General features: G+C 34.7%; 2 protein-coding genes across 5 annotated transcripts; both read right to left on the minus strand.

Annotated features, from left to right (window-relative positions):
* LOC109831076 (protein RALF-like 32) lies at positions 729 to 1,109 on the minus strand. The gene has a single exon (XM_020398415.1). The coding sequence runs from the start codon at positions 1,107 to 1,109 to the stop codon at positions 729 to 731; it is 381 nt and encodes a 126-aa protein (XP_020254004.1).
* On the minus strand, positions 4,092 to 20,306 carry LOC109830676 (RRP15-like protein). Of its 4 annotated transcripts, XR_002244381.1 has the most exons (10): positions 19,797 to 20,305; positions 19,393 to 19,494; positions 19,200 to 19,281; positions 19,078 to 19,097; positions 18,785 to 18,845; positions 15,535 to 15,629; positions 12,761 to 12,868; positions 12,562 to 12,651; positions 5,066 to 5,127; positions 4,092 to 4,381 (listed from the first exon to the last, which is right to left on the minus strand). XR_002244381.1 is itself a non-coding variant. In XM_020398019.1 (9 exons), coding segments are annotated over exons 1-9 (951 nt in total). In that variant the 5' UTR covers positions 20,217 to 20,306; the 3' UTR covers positions 4,092 to 4,380. The 4 variants fall into 4 exon arrangements, 3 of the variants coding, with proteins under 3 accessions (XP_020253608.1, XP_020253607.1, XP_020253609.1); XM_020398019.1 differs by lacking the exon at positions 12,562 to 12,651 and having other exon boundaries at positions 19,797 to 20,306; XM_020398018.1 differs by lacking the exon at positions 5,066 to 5,127.

Here is a 26,113-nt window from a genome sequence, read left to right on the forward strand (position 1 = left end):
AAGGCAGTTAAAAGAAGCAAATGACATTCAAGATGAAAAGCATCACCATGTCGTCTTCTACCTGTTTGATTTTGCAATACTTAGTAGGCAACAATGCGGTAATGCGATCAAGATACATCGAAAAACATAAAGAAAATGAAAAACATCAAAAGTGCCAAGAGCTAGACTACATAAGCTCAGAACCAGTATCATGTTAGGTGGTAAGGTCTTCAGACTCCAGATATATAATCATTTGCAACGTTTAGGTGATGCTCTCTATTTTATGCTTTAGCAGCTCAAGAAAGATACTTCAAATGCACCGCATCAAACTGCTTCTAAGAACAAAAAACATAATGTTACAGATGAGACCACCGGTTAACTAAGAAGCTGCTAATTCTTCGAGAAAAGAACAAACGTTACCAGAAATTCTGCATTGCACAATCATTCAGAGAAAAAAATAACACAACATTTTACTAAGCTAGATGAAGCACAAATTAATTTTCACAGAAAACTTGTTTTGACTATTTCGAAGGCCTTGAAAAGATAAATTGCAGGTCAAAGACATCCTGGTACCTTTAAGTTCAACTACGTATATATAAGAGCTAGCCATATTCAAGCTGAGTTATATAACTGAATACTCAGGAGTGTGATAAAAAATAATAGATTAAAATATAAGCACTTCATTAAGCTATCATCCATTAATTCCTGCACTGATAAATGTGGTCTTCCCCCATTCAAGCTATCATCCATTAATTCCTGCACTGATAAATGGGGTTGCAACCTCGAGTGCGAGGATTAGCCGGGGGAGGCAAGCAGTTGGCGTATGACCTCGGTCCTGAGTTGCAGATGGGCCGGTCTCGATTCAGGGCACCATACCCGATCGTCTTCCCATCGGCCTCCAAGATTAACCTCCGATGAACCTCTGAGTCCATCATCTCTTCACCATCTTCTTCTGCTAAGAACCCTGTTGTTATGTCACTACTGTTGGGTCCCCCATTGCACAAAGACGGCAATAGGGACAAGGCGATGATGTTATCAGTCTCAGTGGACAATCTCGAAACAGATGCAGTAAGGAGCTGGATGACTGCCAGCCCAACCAAACAACATATGGTTGCTATTTCCTTCTTCATCTTGTTATGATTCCTCAAATGCTTTATCACTCAATGGCTACATATGAATCTATAAGGTCAGTGGAGTACGGTGATATATATATATATATAAATTTATTTGGAGATTAGAGGACAATGAAGCAGATTACAATGGGATAGGGTTGTCAAACGGGTGGTAAAGCACCACACACTTGTAAATTAAGGACCATGTATTAATATTCCCCTTCTTTCTATGACTGCTTGCTGACACTGTGCTCGATCATCTTTTCACTCGCCAGTTCACATTATGTGGACTACATTAAGAGCAGTTATTGATTGAAGAAATTTTGGAGAAGGGGACTATTTTCCTTTTCATGATTATCACCAAGGTTTTGAACTACGGGAAGAATTTTCCACTGCGCGCGGTCCCTCGTCACTTATCTTTGACCCAGCTGAAGTAGGCCTTGTTTTTTCTCCATTTAGCCCCAAAACCACCTCTAATTCTATCAACTCGGTTTGCTTCATCTCAAGTATTGCTTCCCTTTGCACTTAGGGAACAACCCATGTAGGAAGAATTAAAAAAAATAGTCTCTTCGTGAGTCGCTGCCCTATTCCTCCTGTGACCCCTAACAATGCTTGTGGCTTCTATTCCCCCCTTCTCTACTCAGCATATACTGGCAGTATGCGCACTGTGACAAATATACTAGTCTAGTAAACATGCGGCAAGTTAAGAGCCATAGTCGTAGGAAGCAAATTAAAAAAAGAACAGCCTCATCCCAAGTATAAATCACCCAATCAAATAAGTAAAGGAAAATATGGGAATAATTATATCGCTACCTAGAAAAATCCTTTTATAAGGAGGAAAAATACTTTTAAGAGGATGTTTCTTCCGCTTGCAGACTTTCTGGACAGAGTGAAAGACCAGAAGCAGGAAGAAACTCTTCCTCTTTTCCTGTTCCTTTCAAGGCAGTTCTAAGAAGCAAATGATATTCAAAATGGAAAGCATCACAATGTCTTCTACCTCTTTGATTTTGCAATACTCAGTAGGCAACAATGCGGTAATGTGATCAAGTTGCATAAAAAAACATAAAGAAAATGAAAAACATCAAAAGTGCCAAGAGTTAAGACTACATAAGCTCAGAATCAGTATCATGTTGGGCGATAAGGCCTCCAGACTCCATATATAATCATTAGTAATGTTAGGTGCTGCTCTCTATTTTTAAGCTTCAGCAGCTCAAGAAAGACGCTGCATACGCATTGCATTAAACTGCTTCTAGGAACAAAAAACATAACATTATAGATGAGACCACTGATTAACTAAGAAGCCGGTAATTCTTTGAGAAAAGAACAAACATTATTAGAAATTTTGCATTGCACAATCATTTGAAGAAAAAAAAAATAACAGTAAATTTTACCAAGCTAGGTGAAGCACAAATTAATTTTCACAGAAAAATACAATTTGGAAGGCCTTGAAAAGATAAATTGAAGGTCAAAGGCATCCTGGCATCTTTAAGTTCAACTACGTCTATATAAAAGCTATATTCAAGCTGAGTAAAAGAACTGAATATTCAGAAGTGTGATAAAAAAAATAATAAATTAAACTATAAGCACTTCATTCATCTATCTTCTAATGACATTAAACATTGGACAGCACACTTAAACGTAATGGGAATTGGACTGGTTTGAAGCATTTTCAGCTCTTCTTAGCATGGCTGTTGTGCCATCTTCCGGTGTTCTTCTGTCCCTAGGTTCATTTTGTTTTTTATATGATTTTTATGTACTTCTTTTATTCTGGCATGTGCTCGTTTTGCTTGGATCCTGGGATAAAAGTTCAAATATTTTCTTGTACTATGAGACTCTTATTTAGTTTTCCATGATCTTTCTTCATGAAGCAAGGGGAAAGGGCGAAAGGGTAATCGGTGAAAGAAGATTTCAAGTGATAAAATCCACAAATAAGTCCATAATATGTATACGGCCATGATGACAAAACATAATAGTTAAAAACATAGTCTTATTCTTACATTTGATTGGGAATAAAGCAGGGCTGCCTAATTCATATATACGAAACATTAATGCACTCCAATTTATTAATCAATAAATGTTTTGAAGACTAGTTTCTGATTGCTACTAAATGAGATTCCAACTAAAAACCTTAAGCTGTCTTTATTCCTCTTCCTCATCTTTTAGTATACACTAATCCGTATCAGAGTAAACCCCAGATAGCAATATCCCTTCCCCCTTCAACACCAAATCTCTTTCCCCACCTCTGAGCTGCTGTTAGGACCCCCAACCAATGTTGACCCTCCCGCCTCTAAACCCAATAACAATCCCCACAATCGGCAGAACTTTCAAAAGACCCACAATCATCGCTTCCTCAAAGCCTGCAGCCACGCATTGCTTACCTAATTCATGCAAGGAATTTAATTGGATATAAAAGAGAACTTTCAGATTTTAAGTTCCCATGTTTCAGATTTCAAACTCGACGAAAAAATTTCCAAGGCAAATCACCCAAAATAGCAACCATTAAAATGTTATCGCACTACAAACTTCGAAGGCCTGAGAACATCCTCATATATCTACTTATTGATGAGTTTTTATTATATTCATGACTCTTAGTGCAAGTCGAACACTACTCATCTAAGTTGACTGTTAGGCGCAGAGTCACGTCCTCACGCAGCGGAAACGATATCACCTTAGAGAGAGCCCTAACTTTCGTTTTCACAAAAGCACAAGTCAACCTCTATATTCTTGTCTCTCAAAGGAAACTAGAATAGAAAATGAAATATTTCAATAAAGTGAAATATTCATTCTTCCTCTCATCAGTTCTAGGACTGAAATATTGAGGGAACCTACAAGCAATGGCAAACTCACAGTTAATACAATACAGACACGAGATTTACATGGTTCAGCTAACTTGTCTACATCCACGGGAGGGGGGTTTTTGTCACAACCCCAATTTCCGAACCTCAAAGGAATATTAGAGCCGGACTAAACCTGTGAAAAGTCCTCCAAAATATACATTCATTAAAAGAGCACTAAAACAAATCTCTTCATTGAACTAAAACCAACAATAAAAATTCTCTTTAATCCCAAAAGTCAAACTAAGCCAATTAACTTGATAAAAATAAATATTCCTCAACTCCAAATAAATCTCAACCTAAAGAAAGAATCTCATTATTACAAACTCTCAATTCATCAACTAAACATTAAAGACTTTATTTAACCTTCACCTAGAAGACAATAACAATCTCGAATTATTCTTTGCTTCGTTCTAAGAATTTGGCAAATCCTCAATTCCACCTAATCCCAAGTCTCTGAAAAGAATGAAAACAACACAATGAGTTCACAACTCAATAAGTGGATAAATTTATACATTAAACACTGGTTTTGCAAAACTAAAATAAATTGACTTGATAAGCGAAATACTAAAATAGTAAAATCTATAATGCAACACCTTTAAAATAAATACATGCAATGAAAATAAGTAGGTCACGTCTCAATGCGGTCAACACTTCGATACTCCGGTTGACTTGGCAAACCCCACTATTATAAAGCCCGTGATAGGAACGGTGAGACCCAAACTTGGGCTCTTAGCGCTAAAATAGAAACCTCATAGAGGCACATTGAGCCTTGTTTTAATAACTTGCTTATATCCGACATATACCGGTATACTGACTTGAGATGCATATGCTTTAACAATAAACAAAGTTCATAAAGCTAATCACATTATACAAAAATGCCAAAGGCCAACCAATAGTGAAATAAATCAGACACATATGCATCTTAACCTACCACTATATGAAAAGACATAACAATTGATAAAGAAAATAAGCATAGGCTTATACCAAAATATCCATGAGCATCATAAAATTAACCAATCAACAAATGATATACCAGTAATCATACGAAGGATATAATCCGTCAGGAACAAATCCAAGTATACTTGATATAATTATATAAAAAATACACAGCGCACAATGCATAAATTCACCACTTACCACAAACTCGAAAGACAATCGAAATACCACTCACGATGCCTCCTCGGAGCCACTAGAAATTCCTACGGAATAAATGCAAGAAATTATCAATACTAACTATTAAATAATTAACGTGATATGTGACTAACATGCTAACTACTTGATCAATCTATATCTTTGACATAATGAACTAAGTATATTATAAATCATACCCACCACCTAATATTTTTACAACATCAAAAAGTTGGCACCTCTTTACCTTGTCTATTTAGTTCCGTCGATCCAAAACAAGCTTTGGATAATGATGCTTTCAACTTTATCTTTGTGTAGAGTGGATCAATCACCACGTCCTCCCCTTTCAATTGAGATTTGGTCACTTTTTTTTTTCTTTTTTTCTTTTTTCTTTTTTTTTTTTTTTGCGGCGGAACAGAGACAGAATAAGAAGAATCGGGAAAAGAAATAGAGTTTTGGGTATTTATGAAGATCCTTTTTTTTGCTATTAGAACCCGCTAACAATTTTTACATAAAAGTTCCTATACTTTTCCTTATATATATCTATCTAAAGAAAGCTTAGAATTATTACATACTATCCCTCTTAATAGAAGTTTTGTCCTCAAAACTTGAACATACCTGAGTCTTCAAATAAATTAGGATATTTTTCCTTCATCTCATCTTCGTGCTCCCATGTAGCTTCTTCAGCTGAATGATTTTTTCATAAAACCTTCACTAGCTTAATCATTCTTGACCTCAAGGCTTGCTCCTTCCAGTCCAAAATTCTAACTGGATACTCTAAATATATTAAATCTTCCTTGATCCCAAGGGGCTCATAATTCAATACATGACTCGGATCAAATACACACTTCCTCAGCATTGACACATGGAAAACATTATGAATTTTAGCCAACTCTGGAGGCAATGCAATTTTGTATGCTACAGCTCCAACCCTCTCCAAAATCTCAAAAGGTCCAATATATCTCGGACTCAACTTGCCATTTCTTCCAAATCTCATCATTCCCTTACTAGGTGATACTTTAAGGAAAATATGATCGCCGACTTCAAACTCCAACTTTCTTCTTCTATTATCGGCATAACTCTTCTGCCTGCTTTGAGCTATACAAAGTCTCTCACGTATCTGTTGAATCTTCTCAGTGATAATCTGTACTATCTCAGGACCGAGCAGCCTTTTTTCTCCTACATGATCCCAACAAATAGGTGATCTACATCTCCTACCATACAGTGCTTCATAAGGGGACATCAATACTGGAGTGATAGCTATTGTTATATGCAAACTCCACCAAAGGCAAATGTTTTTCCCAGCTACCCTTCAAATCCAAAACACAAGCACGAAGCATATCCCCCAATATCTGAATAGTCCTCTCCGATTGCCCGTCCGTCTGCGGATGATAAGATGTGCTAAAACCCAATTGTGTTCCCAGAGCATTATTCAGACCTTGCCAAAATCTAGAACGAAATCTCGAATCTCTATCTGATATAATAGTCACTGGTATCCCATGCAATCTCACAATCTCCTTAACATATAATTCAGCAAGCTTCTCAAGAGAATGAGTGATTTTACAAGGCAAGAAATGAGCCGATTTAGTAAGTCGATCAACAATCACCCATATAGTGTCATTACCACTCTGACTCCTAGGAAAACCAGTCACAAAATCCATTGTTACCTCCTCCCACTTCCACACAGGAATTGAGAGAGGCTGAAGTAGTCCGCCAGGCTTCTAATGTTCAATCTTGACTTGTTGGCACACCAAGCACCTAGACACAAATTCTGTAATATCTCGCTTCATGTCATTCCACCAAAATGTTTCTCGCAAATCTCTATACATCTTCGTTGATCCAAGATGAATTGTATATGCCGAACAGTGCGCCTCCTCTAGGACTTCTTTCTTCAACTCCGGATTATTAGGTACACATAAACGATTTTTAAATCTCAAAGCTCCATCATGAACTACAAAATCATGTTGAAGTTCCTGATCCACATCTGCTTTAATTTTTACAAGAACTGAATCATCACTTTGTGCAGCCACAAGCCTGTCAATCAAAGCAGGCTGAATTTTAAGATGAGCAAACATCACTCCAGATCCCCGAAGTCGAATATCAATATCCAGTCTCCTCAAGTCCTCCATCATATGCTTCTGACTTGTGACCAAAGTGGCAACACTAGCATTGGACTTCCTACTCAAAGCATCAGCTACCACATTTGCCTTGCCGGGATGATAAAGAATATTAAGATCATAATCCTTCATTAACTCCAACCATCGCCTTTGTCTCATATTTAACTCCTTAAGTGTGAAAATGTATTTAAGGCTCTTATGATCTGTGTAGATGTCACAAGTCTCCCCGTACAAATAGTGCCGCCAAATCTTCAATGCAAAGATAACAACAGCTAACTCCAAATCATGTGTTGGGTAGTTCTTTTCATAAGGTTTAAGTTGTCTGGAGGCATATGCTACTACTTTCTCATTCTACATAAGAACACAATCGAGGCCAATATGAGAAGCATCACTGTATATCACAAATCCACCTGATCCAGAAGGAATCGTGAGTATAGGTGCGGACACTAATCGATCCTTCAACTCCTGGTAGCTCTGCTCACACTTCTCTGTCCACTGAAACTTGATCCATTTCTGAGTCAATCGAGTCAAAGGTGCTGCAATGCGAGAAAATCCCTCGATAAACCTTCTATAGTAACCAGCCAATCCCAGAAAGCTTCGTATCTCGGTCACGGTGCTAGGTCTCTTCCAATCAACAATTGCTTCTATCTTTGAAGGATCCACTGACACCCCTTCCTTAGAAATTCCGAACAGTCTCAACACCATCATTCTTGAGAACCCTAGCAATCATGGACTTCTCATCAAAGGTAACGTCCATGTTGATCACGAACTTTGAATCTTCTGTACACCAAAGGCGATAGCCTTTTACACCCTTTGCATACCCCAAGAAAATTACCTTCTTGACCCTTACGTCAAGCTTTCCCTCGTTGACATGATAGTAGGCTGTACATCCGAAGATCCGGAGCCTATCGTAATCTACATGCTCCCCTGACCACACCCGATAGGGTGTATCACCGTCCAATGTCGAATATGGAGATTGATTCACTATATAGTAAGTTGTAGCAATCGACTCTGCCCACCATTCTTTGCCCAAACCAGCATAAGATCGCATACTCACTGCTTTCTCCCGTAGTGTTCGGTTCAGTCTCTCCGCGACCCAATTTTGCTGTGGCGTAGATCTAACTGTCCAGTGTCTAGCAATCCCCTCCTGATCACAGAACTCCTTGAAAGCATCATCTGTATACTCTGTATTGTTGTCAGATCTCAATGTCTTCAATTTCTTTCCTGTCCTGTTCTCAACCATCGCCTTCCACTTCTTGAATGTCTCAAATACCTCATTCTTATGCTTCAGAAAATAAATCCAAGCATATCTCGAATGATCATCTATGAATGAGATAAAATATCTGGAACCACCCTTAAAAGTTATCGAAGTCGGACCCCAAACTTCCGTGTGCACATAATCTAGTATCCCTCTGCTCTTGTGATTACTTCTCAGAAATTGAACCATGTGCGCCTTCTCATACACACAATCCTCGTAAAAATCCATGCAAGACTTCTTCAGATTCTTCAACAAACCCTCCTTACCAAGCAGATCTAGACCCTTCTCTGACATCTGCCCAACCCGCCTATGCCATAACCGTGTGTGCTCACATGGATCTCCACCACTTCCATCAGTTCCAACAGCTGCATCTCCCGTCACTGTCGTACCTAAGAGAGCATATAGGTTGCCATGACGAATGCCCTTCATCGCTACTAAGGAACCCCGAACAACCATCTTCACTCCGTTCTCTGTTACAATCTTGCAACCCGGAGTCTAAAGCACCAACTGAGATAAGATTCTTCCGCAAGTCGGGAACGTGCCTTACATCCGTCAAGGTTCGAACCACTCCATCATACATCTTGATCTTGATATCGCCTAGCCCCATCGTTTTACAAGCATGATTATTCCCTATCAATACGATTCCACCATCAATGCACATGTAGGTAGTGAAGCATTTCCTATTTGGACACATGTGGTAAGAGCAACTAGAATCAAGTATCCACTTCCCGAAGGTATTCTCGCCACCCGTGACGACATAGCATTCCTTATCGCTCCCTTCCCCTGAAACGTAGCTCGCCTCTTCCTTGTCTTCTTGTCTTTCAGTCTTGTAGTTGTTTTTCTTCCCACCTACTCTCTTGTTAGGACAATTGCCTTTGAAATGTCCTAGCTCACCGTATTTGAAACACTGTATTTCAAGAGGTCTTGATTTTGATCTAGACTTTCCTTCCTTGCCTTTTCCTCGCTCATTGCCCCTTCCTCTGGTAAAGAACCCCTGCGCTTGTTCTTTGTTACCACCAGTGACCATATCACTAGTTATAATTTTCGAAGATCATCTGTTCTAGTCTCATCTATCGACAGACTATCACCCACAAACATCAGTGTTTGAACCAGATTCTCTTTAAGACTTTGACAAAGATAGAAGTAGTAGAAGTGTCTGATCCTCATCTTCCACTGTCACCTCAATATCTTTCAAATCCGATAAGATCCTATCAAACTTGTTGATGTATTCCCGGATTGATGAACCATCGTCCATCTTGCAAGTATACAATTTGGATTTTAAACAGATCCGATTTGTTAGACTCTTCGTCATATGAAGGTGCTCTCTAATTTTAACCACACGCCCGCAACCGTTTCCTCCCCGTCCACCAAGAAAACTACATCTCTTTCAAGGCAAAGGATAATCGACGCACGTGCTTCCAGATCCAGCTCCTCTCAATCCTCATCAAACATATCCTTGGGCTTCTTTTCTTTTCCCACCAAAGCTTTGTCCAATTTCTACGAAATCAATGAATTTTTTATCTGCATCCTCCAATAGGAGAAATCATTCTTCACATTGAACTTTTCGATCTCGTACTTTCAATTTTAACTGTTTTACTTATTGACGCCATTCTCCGCTTGTATAAATAAATCTGCTTCTCTCAGGAATTTCAACAAATACCTTGTGTTCACCACACAATAATCAAGCACCACCTCAAATCAGAAATTTTACCACCTCCAATCTGAATAAAGGGCTCTGATACCAATTGTTAGGTGTAAAGTCACGTCCTCACGCCGCGAAAGCGATATCATCTCAAAGAGAGCCCTGACTTTCGTTTTTACAAAAGCACAAGTCAACCTCTATATTCTTGTCTTTCAAAGGAAACTAGAATAGAAAGTGAAATATATTAATAAAGTGAAACATACACTCTTCCTCTCATCAGTTCTAAGACTGAAATGTCGAGGGAACCTACAAGCAATGGCAAACTCATAGTTAATACAATACAGACACGAGATTTACGTAGTTCGGCTAACTTGCCTACGTTCACGAGAGGGGGTTTCACTATGAAGAAATATACCAAACTTATACAAGCTCTCTCTTTCTTTTTTCCTCCACTCAAGATTTTTTTCCCCACCACACTTCTCCTCTCTACCTCCCTTCTATTTATAGCCAAGAGAGAGACAAGAGAAGATGGGCAGAGCATGTGGCAGCGAATAAGGAGCATGGGGGTGAGCATGGGCAACATAGAAGCATGGGCTAGTGTCCCCCCTACGTTCCCAGCATGGGCAGAATGTGGGAGCTTTGTCCTCCCCCTCACGTTGTCCTCCTCACATTGACAGATATTCTTCAGCCTCTAATTTAAAATTTCATTGAGAATGACCTTTTTTTAAGTCATCTATGAGTTGTTATAGCACCTTGTCTTAATAAAATCATGAGAACAACACCCACCAAGTTTATTTTATCATGCCAGTCATCACTAGTTTTGCAATCTTAGATCATTATTATCGGTTTTCAGTTCTTCATCCATTTTGCATTTTAAACCCGAAGTCCAGTTTTGTCCTACTAGGGGAGTTTGATGCTGAATGATTTCTTCAGTTCAATATGAAGTGAGAATTCATGGCGATTATTTTTCCAAGAAATATTCTAGGAGATTAAAGAATAATTCATAAGATTAAAATATTTTTATTTCTTGAATTTATGTTCTGTGTTGTACCAGGAACAAATCTAGAAGATTTTTTTAATTTGTTTTTGATTAAGAATTAACTAGGATAAAATATCTATATGTTTTCTTATTTCATATTTTCACGAGGACTAGACAAGGGACATCAAAGCATTATCATTAAATATAGCGGTATTATATCTATATAAATGACTTTAATGTACTCAATTTTATAACTGAATAAATTTTTGATGATTAATCATAATTGCTATTAAATTAAAATCCCTCATTAGAACCCTGATTTCTTTGTTCTTCCTTCCTCCCCTTTTCTCTCCTATTGTCTAACACCATGCTGAGCCTAAATGGTAAATGGATGAGTTATTGTGGAAGGATTTCACAAGAGAGCGAAAGAATTATGCAAATTTCACATTACTCGCCCAAAAAATTATAGTTGCTACAGTACATCTGCAGATAAATGAATCATCAAACAAAACACGATTAAATATAAGTTTTCATTCCTAAACTTGACGATCTTTTAGAAACTATGGTCAGATATCCTTTGGAAAATTTATCTTTAAAGTAGGCAAATAAATTGAGTTATTAAAAAAACACGATTAAATATAGGTCTATAGGCATTAACTCAATGTGTTCTAGATACAATGGTCAAATATCAATTGGAAGATTGATCTTTGAAGTCAGCAGATAATTGTCATTAACAAAAATATGATTAAATATATGTCTTCATTCCTAAACTTGGCGAGCTTTTAAATACAATTGTCTAATTTCCTTTGGAAGATTGACCTTTGAAGTCTTCAGATAATTTAATCCACAAAAAAAAATTCCTAAACTTGACGATCATTTAGATCAATGGTCAGATATCCTTTGGAAGATCGATTTTTGAAGTTGGCATCCAGAGAATCAAATTTGTGAAGTTATGACAGATTTTACATGTTCTGACGAGGATTTCAAAGACTCCCTTAAAAAGAAATTGTAAGTGAATTTAAGGAAGTGTACATTCAATGCCTTCATCTATGCACTTCTTAGGGTTCATTATGTCTAATGATGAATTACCAGACTCCTTTAGAAAGAAATTGTAAGTGAATTTAAGGAAGTGCACATTCAATGCCTTTGTCTATTCACTTCTTAGTGTTCATTATGTTTGATGATGAAATACCAACAAACAATGACAATAAAAACTAATAAGAGATTGGTCTACGACTCTAATACTATTGTACCTGAAGTTAGATTACCACTATTCATTAAGGATTTGGTTAAGGAGATTAAGGTCCTTACGCATGGAACAGTCGCAGGTACCCACATCTGGGTGTTGGGGGCACCTATGCTTTGTGCGGTGTGCTTTAACATTTTCTTCAAACTTTTTACTCTCAAAATACTTGAGAATGAACAAATAGTAAGCCAAATTGCCGTTTACAAAAGGAAAGGCAGTCAGGATTACAAAGTCAATACTAATTGCATTGCTATACCAGTTACCTCAAAAGTTTTTTAATCGTCAAATTATCAATCCTCATCAGAAGAACTGTCCGAGGATATTTTTCCTTGATCATCTACTGCAGCAGGATCCTAATGATTAATAAGAAAATTCAACAAGATCAACATTTCAATAACTTCCAGATCTTCAATATCATAAAAAAATAGACAGGAGCAATATGTGAACCATTTTGAATCTTACTGGTATTCTATCCCAGTCCTTCAACTTTGAATTGTTAAGGATGTAACTATCACGTAAAGGAGCCCATCCAGGTTCATCATCGTTTTCTTTACTTGCAGATTTAGTAACCTGCACAGAGCAATGCAAACAAATGGACTCCAAGAATGATCAAATTCATTATGGAAATTCTACAGCTTTTCAAGTTATTTTATGTGGACTATGTGAACTATGCTATCACAAAAAATGCAAGCTAACTAAAACTGTGACAAACACACCCACCTAGCCTCATGCACATGCAAACGCGCACATAAACATCTACACTACATATAAAGGAGGATTAGGGTGCTAAAACTTTTGATTGCCCCTTTTACCCCTCTCAAATTTGATAATTCCAACTTTACTATAATTATTTTCTTTATTTGATTTATCTCAAAGTCTCATTCAATGAGTCTTAAACTAAATTAAACTAAATTAATTGCAAATCATCATAATGATAAGATATAAGTAGTTTCTTAGGCTCTTAAAGATTTCATAACTTATTTAATTAAATGCATATGTTATGGACAATTAACTAACCACTCTTTCATTTTCTCTTTACATAACCTCTTTTTTATCTTTACACTATAAATTACCGACATCTATGCTCTTCAACCCACCACATCACCTTTTAAGCCAAATTTCTCCACCAACACAATGGTTCATATTATATAGAAAGTTTGTCAAATGGTTTATAGTGGACGTGGCTTGTATATGTAGGCCCACGTGTATACATTGGATAATATTTGTCAAATAGTTTGCAGACTTAAAGATTTATTTTTTATAGAGTTGAAGATCATGCCTCATGTTCAATTCGTAGCTCTTGATTTGTGATGTCTCTTGAATCCTTGAAAAGAGAAGGATAATAAATTATAGAAAGATTATAATTTGGAAGTCTTGATATTTAAATGTATAAATCTAATTTGGGAATACAAGATTGTTTTTTGTGTGTGCTTTTTTTACTGTGAATTAGGTAAGATTCTTATTGATCTTTTAATACTTATAGAGAATGTATGATCTTATTTTTGGAGTTATGCAAAGCTATTTAAAGATTTTCCTCCTTGCACAATGTTGTAAAGAGCTTTTTGTGCTACTTATCGTAGGTTGTGCTTTTTCTTTTGAATATAGGTTATAAGTTGTGCTTTCTTATTCATTAGATGTATTCATGATTTAATTCTTAACTAATTACTCAGTTCATATGCACTTTAGGTTCAGATGTGCTATCACCTTATCTAACACTTTCAATGTTTCTTGTCCTTTTAATTTTCTTACCTCTATTAAGCATCTTTTATGTTCTTTCGTTAATAATTATGTTGAATTATAAAACTTTTTCTTCTTTTTGATTAACCACCAATAAGTTCTTTTTTCCTATCAACTTTAGACTACAAAGATCAACAAATAAAACATATTGAATAACTTTCTTATACTCATTGAGTAAATCAGAATACACAAACCTATATATAATATATTGAATAACTTTCTTATACTCATTGAGTAAAACATATTGAATAACTTTCTTATACTCATTGAGTAAATCAGAATACACAAACCTATATATAATATATTTGATTGCATTGCATAAAAATTTTGATTTCTTATATGAAATCAAGATTAGTTTGTCACTTCATTGAGATTCTTTAATTTGGGTTAAAAAATTGACTTATACAATTCTCATGAATTAAGCTATTCAAACTATATCATTATACCCCAGTTGTGATTCCATCTTGCTATTACAGCTTTTGTAATTTTGCATCTAATAATAAATCTTGTTATTCCAACTAGATACTAGACATTTAATATTATTTATTTATTTAGTGGCCTTTGTAACTTTCGTGCATGATATATTGGGAATGACAATATCATAAGTAAATATTATATCTTAAGTACATATTTAAGAATCAATAATATAGAATATATTATTTACTAATAACTTTTTAAACCAAGTACACCACGTGCAACGCGCGTGTAGCATACTAGTATATATGATAAATGAACCTCTTCCAACTAAGAGATCTTAACCATAACTATATATATAAACTCAATACTCCATATTATATAAATTTGTTATATGTGAATTTCTAGGGAGATTTCTAAAATAAGGCATACAAGCATTTGTATAAAAAAAGATCTTGTATGATGGAAATAGTGCAATTATCAACTAAAGAAAAAACCTATATGATGGGGGGAAATCGAAGAAAGATAATAATTGTAAGAATGAAAGTATGAAACTTTAATTTGTCAAGCACTTTACTAGTGTACTTTTACCTCCGTATTACCAATTGATACTCTACAGATTCTACAATTACATGAAACTTGCAACCATCTCATTAAGCATACTCTTAGTCAATCAGTAATAACTAATAAGTTTGAAGTTCCAAATGTTTATTATAAAAAATAACTGCGTTGATCTGTCATTTTTTTAAGTGAGAGAAAAATAGAACAAAGTTAAAATGCTATTTAAATGTTTTAGCATAAAACCTACAGCATTTAATATATACAGTTCAATATAATAAGCTTAGTGAATTTGTGTGCCTTCAGTAATTCGATTGACGCAGAAACAACTAAGCTATATAGTTCTACAATAAAGCTTGTCAAGTAGCAAAAATACCTTAATTTCAAATCCATAAGATATAATGTTGAATGCCAAGAGAATACAAGTTTGCAACTATAGTAAACAAACCCAAATTTGAAGGTCCAACTGCTAGACCTGTAGGAGGCTGCAAATGGCAATAGATCACAAGAGTCAATTTTTTTAATACCTTCGTAGAGTAGAAGGAAAATCCATGATCTGATTTCTCTGTTGCTGACTTATTGATTTCCGACAAAAATGCCTGTTTCCTCCGTTTTGCCAATTCTGAGAAGAAAAAAAGGATTTTCATTAAATCAAGCAAACTAAATTCTACAACTTTATCCAAAAGAAACCCATAAGAGAAACAATGCCTTATAACCATAATAAAAATGCCATCAGCAATTCAGCATTACAAATTATACAGAAGACAAATCTGCTAACTCTTAACTTTCATAATAAATTTATTATTCTTCATACAACTGAAGGTGGTACCTTTTAGAAGATAGCATCATAATTTACAGCGATAGCATCATAAATTACAGTATAATAAATAATAATCATTTTTTTAGAAGATAGCATCATAATTTACAGCGATAGCATCATAAATTACAGTATAATAAATAATAATCATTTTTAAACATGCAAGGACCAATTCTAAAGCTTATAGCATCATAAATTACAGTATAATAAATAATAATCATTTTTAAACATGCAAGGACCAATTCTAAAGCTTCGTTGAGCAAATTAGTCATGCTAATATATATGGTCAAAGTCAAAAGATAGGAAGCAAGCACATAAATAGTATGCTTTTATTTGAAATTTGTTACATGATGTTCATAAGTGATGAAATTCTACAATTAACATGAATTTTAATAGTCCAGAGAGACAATTCTTTTAATCAAATTAAAAAAACTCTTTAAATTATTTTTATTAAATCAATTATAGATATACTTTGTGTAGTATCCAAAAAATATTCTTAGACTCAAAGAAGTAATTGGATCCTGATTCAGATTTGGAGAATAAAATCTCTATTCAAAAGAAGAATAAGACATAATGACATATATAATTCAAGTATGATTCTAACTGTGTATTCCAATGCCGTTCAATTTAACACTAACTGTAACATACATGAACATAATCCAAAACCACTAATAATACTTGAGAATGATTCTTCAGTAAGCATAAATTTTAACAGCATGGTCGATTTAGGCAAGTAATCTGCAAAAAAACTAAAAATTCCATGGTAATTGAGCAGTTTGAATGTCAATCCACCTAAGATGACAAACTTGCACTCAAGTGCAACTGCTGGTTTTAACTCCTAACTGTAACATACATGAACATAATCCAAAACCACAAATAATACTTGAGAACGATTCTTCGGTAAGCATAAACTTTAGCAGTATGGTCGATTTAGGCAATTAATCTACAAAAAACTAAAAATTCCATGGTAATTAAGCAGTTGAATGTCAATCCACCTAAGATGACAAACTTGCACTCAAGTGCAACTACTGGTTCTAACTGCTCTTGATAAGAAGATCAATCTTGAAAATAAGGTCAATATAAACTTGTATTAACTTCTAAACAGAGAGATAGGAGCCTTCAGCTTATGATTTAGTCTTTAAGGTCAATATAAACTTGTATTAACTTCTAAACAGAGAGATAGGAGCCTTCAGCTTATGATTTAGTCTTGCAGTCGAGTCTTGATGATAAAATATAGTTAAACAGAGAGATAGGAGCCTTCAGCTTATGATTTAGTCTTGCAGTCGAGTCTTGATGATAAAATATAGTTATTTCTGGAGGAAACCCTTATAAGTCCAAGATGTATATAGAATCATCAAAAGACATTCAATCCAAGATAGACCAAAATATGATGAAAAATATAGAAAGAAATGAAATTAAATTATGTACAAATGGATGTTGCTTTATCCAACATGATCTCCAGAGGTTGAGCAAAGGTGTAATCATGACAAATTAATTAAAAAGGAGCATAATTATTAAAAGGATCTGGAACAAAGAAATTAGAACAATATGCCAGAAAAACCTTTAATATATATGGATGATGCGGTAGTGAAAGACCACAGATTAATTAGCAGCCGAACCACATCTGATGCAAATCATGTCCACTTATCACAAGCTTATTAGGATTCACGTCTAATTGGGAAGAAATATGTTTCAATTGGTAATTTTGTACACTGATGAACAGGCAATATCCAACTTTAGTAACCTAAGCTATGGTACGACGTTTTGCTTTACAGAATTGAACCATGGAAGATGGTCCGCTCCGTGTGCAGCTGACCTCTCTACAATGAATAATGTCCATGGTTGACGACTTATCGAGCACAATATTTCTGCAGTAATGTTCTCACTTAGTACTCCCTATAGAATTTTGATCGAGGCGAGGATCCATTTATATATTAACATGTTCATGTCCATGCTTCTCCATATCAAGGGCATACTCTGTTTTCATTGCTCTTATAAGGTTAGAGTGATTACTGATTTAAGCCTGACCCATATAGTTCCCCATGGTTCTTATAATATTAGATTATAAATATGATGGCTTCTACAGATGCAAAAGGCCATCCTTTTCTTAGATTTTTTTTCATTAAGGAACTTAATTCACCACTTAAATCATATAGGGGTAAAAAAAATTGTTCAGATAACTAAAGGAATGAGTGTATGATAACATTAATTTTTTTTTGAACTCGCCGCCCCCCCCCCCACCAAACCTTAACATCCTTCAGCCCCACATATCCCCTCCCACCCATGCCCTCCACACCATTCAACCATATCCTCCTCTCCATTGTGCCTCCTCCCTAACCTAAAGTGGTATAACAAGAGCAACAAAACCTTTATCACAATTTTTTGTGTACCGAAATGGTCAAGGCCTTTTTATACTGATTCGTCAAATCTCAAAAAACTTGGGATACAAGTTAAACATGTAAAAAAAACTAGTATATGAACACATGACATGGCATATCAAGGAGACACCAAAACTAGAAAAGCATATATCCTATATTTTCAGTCAGAAATAAAAAAATAAATGTCTTTTAATAGTTCAATTGAACTCTACCTTAACCTACTATAAGCATTTCCCTTCTATAATTTCAACAAACACATAGTAAGTATTATCACCCTTCCAATGAATGAGCATAGCGGATACAAATCTAACTTCTTGGATTCCAAATGCACTAAGCAAAACCATACTCACAAAATAGAAATGCAATGAATTTCTTATAAATGAATAGAAATTCAATAGTCAAGACACGGTAATTAACGATACTTTACATGGTAAATGACAGATAGTTAAAAAATAAATATGTTGATATGCATTCATAAGAAGAAAGAAAAGCAACTATCATGTGGTGTAAACATCAACCTTATCAACCAAACTGGGTTTTATACTACTAAAAAGAATAAACAAGTTGTTTGCTATATCACACCTTTGGCATCTTTAGACCTCGAAGGATTCAAGTCTTTCTGTGGATTTTGTGCCTTATTGACCTGTAAATGACAATTTCAAATATGATAGGAGAGGATTCAAGTCTTTCTGTGGATTTTGTGCCTTATTGACCTGTAAATGACAATTTCAAATATGATAGGAGCTGCAACATCTAAAGATATAAAAGAAATGCCTTATTGACCTGTAAATGACAATTTCAAATATGATAGGAGCTGCAACATCTAAAGATATAAAAGAAAGGGAAGATGAAAAGGTAATAGAGTGTAGTAGTACCGCATTGAACAACTTAACCACTGAAAGCTCATACCGCATATGCAAGATAAAATTTGGTAAGTGACTCAACCATTACCGATGTGGAATAACAAGACTAAAAATTGGATGTTGGGAAAGAATACCTCCTTTTGTAGCAATGCTAATTAGAAGTTTTTCCTTCGTGTCTAGGAAAGTTGCTGGTTTTACATGACCCTTCTCTCCTGCCTATTCAACATTATGTAAAGGGTGAAATTATAATGAAAAGGTTAGCCGTTTTTCCACAAGTAGGGATAAGCGTAAACTTGATCATGTTTGAAATTTAAATAAATTACAAACCAAATGCTTTTCCTTCTTTGCCTCTCCCTTTGACTTATGCTCAGTTTCCTCTTCCAGTAGCTTATTAGCAATAAGCTTCTTGTGTGCAGATAAGACTGGGCCCTTTGTACAATAGAAGAAAGAAAATCCATGTCAGGGAAGGAACGGTTCACTAATCCTATCATTGGATGTACAAATAAGTCAAGGCACTTTGAATTTTTATATCAAACCCAATTGGAATAAATCCAACTTTAGGGTTTTGAAACACCAATCAACACCAACAAATCTCCATAATGTGGCAAACATTAGTTTCTCTTTGGGTATTCATTCACGATTCCTCTTCAACATGGCATAAAAATCGGAGCTTGCAGAATCTTAATTAATAAGTTGTTAAAGAGGAGAAATTAAAAGAAGTTATTACTTACCAACGGATCATTGGGGAGATGCTTCTTCATAATCTTGAGGAAAGCCGTTCGAAAAGCCCTGCAACCTTCAGAGAACTTAGTAATGCCCAAACGAGAGCCATCGTCCTCTTCGTCGGAGGCATCGATATCCCTCTCCTCTTCCTCCTCTCGTTCCTCCTCATCACTGGATTGCTCATCGGCAATGTCTTCTTCTTCCTCTTGCTCGTATTCTTCTTCGGATTCATCGGAGTTGTAGGCTTTGGCTCGTTTCTTGAAGAGCTTCTTCATCTTTTGGCTAGGGTTTTTCGTTTTTGCAACGGGTTTGAGTTTCTTGTTGGGTTTTTTCTTTCCCTTGCCTCCTCCATGCTTTAGCTTTCTCTTCTTGGAGAATGAGGTAACCGCTGCTGTTGCTGCTTCCAAAGATTTGATTTCTGCAGTCATCGGCGGTCTTGGGCGTCGAGGGGAGACGGAAAAAAGGGGGAGGAACGAGGGTTTTGTGAGAGAGTCGACTGCTGCTCGTAATGGGCCGGGCTTGTTCAGCATGTGATCTATTTGTTTGACAAATGACTAGGAGCAGATTGTTCGGGCCTGCCGATTCACTTCCGATTTGAAATCAGTTTCTCATTAATATGGCGAAAATTAGCACATTATAGTTTTTGTAAACATTAAAATTATTGATGTACACATGCACGTACAATAAGAATTGCTTCATACACAATATGATTTACTTTACATCATTTTCCGATTCTTATACATAATTTTAAATAAAATATGTATATGTACAGAAATACGAACTTTGAAATTGATTTGCAAGTTATTGCCACACCAGTAAACTTCGGTCCAAGCCAACCAAAGTTAGTGAAATCTGAAATAGCAACTTTGATAGAATTAATATACTTTGAAGACCCGAAAATAGCCGAAGTAAGTTACAAAAACACTCAAATGCTGAATCAAATTTTATTTTTCAAGAAAATAGACCTCATTATCATGAATTTGTGCAAGTCTATCATTTCTTATGTCAGGTGAAAATTATTAGCATACTTGAACAAAAATGGAGATACATGGATGTCCATATTGCAACAAGAAAATGATGGAATTAGAAAACACCTATTGGTGCAGACAATGTAACAAGGAAGTCATAGCAGAGAACAAGTAAGCAATTAATTTATTTCACGCTACAAATAAATTTTTCTCATAGACTTTTTATTCTGAGTAAATACTTTTCTAAATATAAAATTATCAATAGGTATAGAATAACATTGGATGTGGAAGATAGAACTATAATCAGTACATTCGTTGTCTTTGGAAAGGAAGCAGAAAATTTAATCAAAGTTTCAGCCCAGGAGGTATCAATACATTCGTTGTCTTTGGAAAGGAAGCAGAAAATTTAATCAAAGTTTCAGCCCAGGAGGTATCAAGGACAATAGAATATGTAAGCTCGAGAAGCAGAAAATTTAATCAAAGTTTCAGCCCAGGAGGTATCAAGGACAATAGAATATGTAAGCTCGACCTTTAATAATCAAACTGCTTCACATTAGAAGATAAATGTATTAAGAAGTGCTTAACTAACACGTGATTTTGTGCAGGACAATGAAAGAGAGATATTCCCAGAGATTATCAAATCAATTATTGAGAAGACTATAAAAGTTCAGGTTAAGCTAACAAAGTATAACTTCGAAGAAGGTAAGCAATTCTTTTGTTTGATTATTGATCCAATACATTTATCTAATATATCGCAATAATATACTATAAATTTAAAGATAGCTTTATATCTGCTTTTCATAGTTTTATTTTTATAATGATGAAACAGGCAATGAGAACTTCACTGTTACAAAACTTATCGAAGTTATTGAAGGTGATTCACATGTACACACCTAAAATTTGAAGTTATCGAACTTATCAAAGTTATTAGAAATGCTTATTATATAATGACAATGTAATAGTACATTACATCTAATTTTCTCTACAAAGGAATCCCAAGAAGTTGAAGTTGTTGATCTACATGAAGAGGCTCTCCTACAGACACCTAAACATATTTCAAAAGATAAAGCTGTGTTCACTCCCTTGAGTAACACACCGCTCAAGCCAAAGATGGAAAAGGTTTTCAAAAGTTCACCTTTAAGGATAAATGATCTTATAGATGAGGAGAACATTCAAAGGAATTCTACTGTCAAAAAACCGAAGGTTAAGCTGATTGGCAATCATTTGTTACGTGTTGTATGCGCTAAATGAATACAATATCATAAAAAGCTCATTATCTATTTTGTGCAGATCTCAAAAGAAAGAGAACTTCCAATGAGTGTGGCAAGGAGAACTAAATCTGAATTTTTAATGGAGTTGCTACCAAGTTTTTGTGCACAAACCTGATGAATTTATTTTGATCTTCATATTTTGTTCAGTAAAGCTTAATATCATAGTGACTTTCTATATGAAAATTGTTTTGACACACTCGGTGTGGTTATATGTATTAGTTTAACTTTAAGGTTATTTTGGAGTAAGTACTTTACTATGTTTAAGAACTCACATGCATGAATGAATGGTAGTTGAATATTAGGCATGGTCATATGTTTATGTGCAGATATTTGATCAGATTCATACTTCATAGCAATTTCCATGTCTATGCAGCCTTTTTTTTTCTATGTATATGCAGAGAAAGTACCCTCTCAAAATTTACTCAAGCAGTTCCCTGCCTTTAGTATGAAGAAAAGACACAAAAGAGAGTTAAGACTTCAAATTAGACTAACAACGCTCATCTTAAGTAGGTATGATTTAATTGAGCAACTTATAGGTAATTTATATATATGCTCAATTTTATTTATAGATTTCACCAAATTAGTGCATCCATTAAATAGGATTCTAAGAGAGGAAAAACATCGACTTATAACATTAAAGTCATAAACTTCATGAGAAAATATAGAGTGCTTAAAATTTAATGTTATTTATGAGATTAATTCATTTAACTGTATGTGTCGTAATTTATTCCCTTGTAGACTATTTCATTTAACTATATTTTTGGGAATAAATTACCATTTGCATTAGAGTATGTATATAGCTTATTAGGATATCTAAAAATTGAGAACAATTCTAAAATAATCTGAAATCATGTAAAGACTATAAAGATAAGTCAATTATTATAAGTATTTTCACTCTAGGATACGTCTTTCAAAAATTAACCATGTCCCAAGATTATGACACAGAAACAACACAAAGTAATTAAAATATAATAATTCAAAACTTACCAACATTGATCACTAAAGGGTAATTTTTTTCCTAAAAATAAATTTCAACCTGATCAAGCTTTTATTTTAACTCATGCATGCAATTCTTTCCTTGCGATAATTTTCTTGCGAAGTTCACAACTCTTATAGCCATTTGAGCAGCAGTTAAAAAGGAATGTCTCTATTGCCTAGAATTTATTCAAGCAGTTCCCTTCCTTCAGTATGAAGAAAAGACAAAAAAGAGAGTTAGTTAATACTTCAAATTGACTAACAATACTCATCTTAAGCAAGCAATTTAAATGAGCAACTTATAGACAATTTATATATATATATATATATATATATATATATATATATCCCCAATTTTCATTATAGATTTCACAAATTAGTGCATCCATTCAATCAACTATTGTTATTAACTAAAGGAGAACAATGGAATTGATAAAATGAACAGTAACCAACTGTATGTTTTATAAAATGAACAGTAACCTCTTCTACAACTGATTTTCCTTCTCCTCTACACCCACATCCAAAAATAACCACCTACCCACGTTTTCCTTCACCTGCCCATGTTTTCCTTCTCCTCTACACCCACTTCCAAAAAAAGTTGTTTTTCCTTCTCCTCTACACCCACAACCAACTTGTATGTTGTTTTTCCTTCTCCTCTACAACAAAATTATTCTTCTGAAATTGTTTCCGAGAAAGAGAATAATGTGAAGGTAAGATTTCTCATCTCTTTAATTTCATTTATTTATGTCATTTATTTCATTTATAGGTGTCAGCTTATGAACTTTATTTGCGTTTTAGGAGTTTCAATTAACTTAGATGTCAATTAACTCAATAAAAACCCTCTCTCCCCCTCTCCCCCTCATGGCCGTTGCCGACTCTACCGACGCCCTCGCCGAAGCTCAACCTCTATCGATCCCAACTTTTGCAGTGGCTACATTCAAAGCCGGAGGTAGCCCCAAGCTCGCATGCAAAACATCCCCATTTAAATCTATAGAATTTCCCAAAAACCAGGCCAAAATTAGCAATTACCAAAAAATCCCCAGAATCACAGAGCTATCTCCAAAAAATCCTAAAAACTTTGCATGCTAATTTTCAAGATACAGAGATATCTCCAGAATCACAGGTAATTTTTTCAATTATAAAGGTTTAATCTTGCTTAATTACTTCAATGATTTTTATTTTTCAACCTCACTAACTTTTTTTGGGGGCAAAACGTCGACCCAGGTTGAAGTTCATCGTTCTCAAAAGGTTCTACTTTACAAAAGTCATTCTTCAACTACAAAATGCAAGTAAGACTTCCGCATGCCAGTATTCTTTCTATTTTCATCATTTCTAACGTTTTTACAATTTATCAACAGAACCACCAACACGATTTAGAATTCCTAATTCTTCTATGTTTTATTTATAGGAGGCATTCATCACTTGCAAAACTCAAACAAATTTTCAGGTAATTTTTTTAATTATCAAGAATATTTTTTCCTTTTCAATTTCAGATTTATTAGGTCAAGATTTGATTTTTTTAATGTTTTGGTTCAGAAAGAATTGGAGAAAAAAGTTGAGGAGCAGCAGGTTTCGAAGGCCACTGAGTTGAAGGTAAATTTCATGTTTTTTGAGTCCTTTTGTAAGAAAACTGGGCGGTCAAAATAATTGTAGCCCAACATTCATTTCATTAAGAATTTAAATGAAGTACATCCATACTAAGTGGATATTAACGGAATGCATTTAAACAATAGAAAAGGAACAAAAAACAAAGTTTCAACCTCAGTAAATCAAACTTGATGCTCAATTGTAGCCATTGCAGCTGCCTTTGCTTGCTTCTTATCCTTCTTTCTTGCATTCTCTATCCATAAAATCTATGAAAGTATTAATTTCTAGAAGAATCTGCAGAGAGAATTTAAAATTAAAATTAAAGATCCTCCACAAAAAATAGTTTTAACAACATTGTCCTCTTTCTTCATGCAGTCCGAGGTTGCAGAATACTCATTTGAGTCCATATTTGTCACCTTTTGGAGTAACGTGGGGAACATATGTAAAATTACATCAATTTTGGTGGCACTTTGCATATATAAACTGCATCTGTTCTTCTTAATACCTATGCATGTGAATATCTAAAAAGTTTCAGTAGCAGCAAAACCTAGATGTAAGAGTAGATAAGCAAACTGGTCTAAGTTCGTAAAACAAAATGGCTATAGAGAAGGAAACACTGAAATCTGAGCACACACATTAACATTCTTCTACTTAGTTTAAGTAGGTGAGAGTTATATGTAGTTATTAAATAAGTGACCTAGAATCCACTTGGGGTCGGATCTGAAGGAGGAGAGAGAGAAGAGAGAAGAGCCGATCTACCCGGAGTCAGATCTGAAGGAGGAGGCTGATAGAAACAAAGGAGAAATGTGAAAACCCTAGCCCTAGAATCCACTCTTACCAATTTATATGGGTGAGTTGGTGACATTTATAAATAAAAATTACATAAGTAAATTTGCAATAAGTTTAATTAATAGGACTACTGAATCAAACAGTTAATGAACTATCGAATATACATTTGGTTAAATTCAATTAAAAAGTTATCAAATAGAATAGTTAATGAACTACGGAATCATACATATCTTTGGTTAAATTCTATTCATTTATAAGCCAAACATTAAAAATTATTTGTTTAGTACTAAATGAACTATCGAATCGAACTTGATCGAATATCTAGACGAATAATAACTGAACTGCTTATTAATTATTCGGTTCACTTCCACCACTATACTTCATACCTAAAGCAGAATACTTTATTTTGGTAACATGTTCAATATTTACAGAAAATATTTAAAAAACCATGCTTTGCACGGATCTAAATACTAGTAGGATTCTAAGAGAGGAAGAACATCGACTTATAAAAAGTTAAATTTATTTATAACATTAAACTTATAACATTAAACTCATAAAAGTTCATGAGAAAATATAGAGTGCTTAAAACTTAATTTTATTTATGAGATTAATTCATTTAACTATATGTTGTAATTTATTCCCATGTAGATTATTTCATTTAGCTATATTTGTGGGAATAAAAAGAAAAAGAGCCACCAAATCTAGGGTTCGTAATTTGTGAGATGAGATAGATCA

The sequence above is a fragment of the Asparagus officinalis genome, chromosome 2 (assembly GCF_001876935.1).
Source record: "Asparagus officinalis chromosome 2, Aspof.V1, whole genome shotgun sequence".
Classification (NCBI taxonomy): domain Eukaryota; kingdom Viridiplantae; phylum Streptophyta; class Magnoliopsida; order Asparagales; family Asparagaceae; genus Asparagus; species Asparagus officinalis.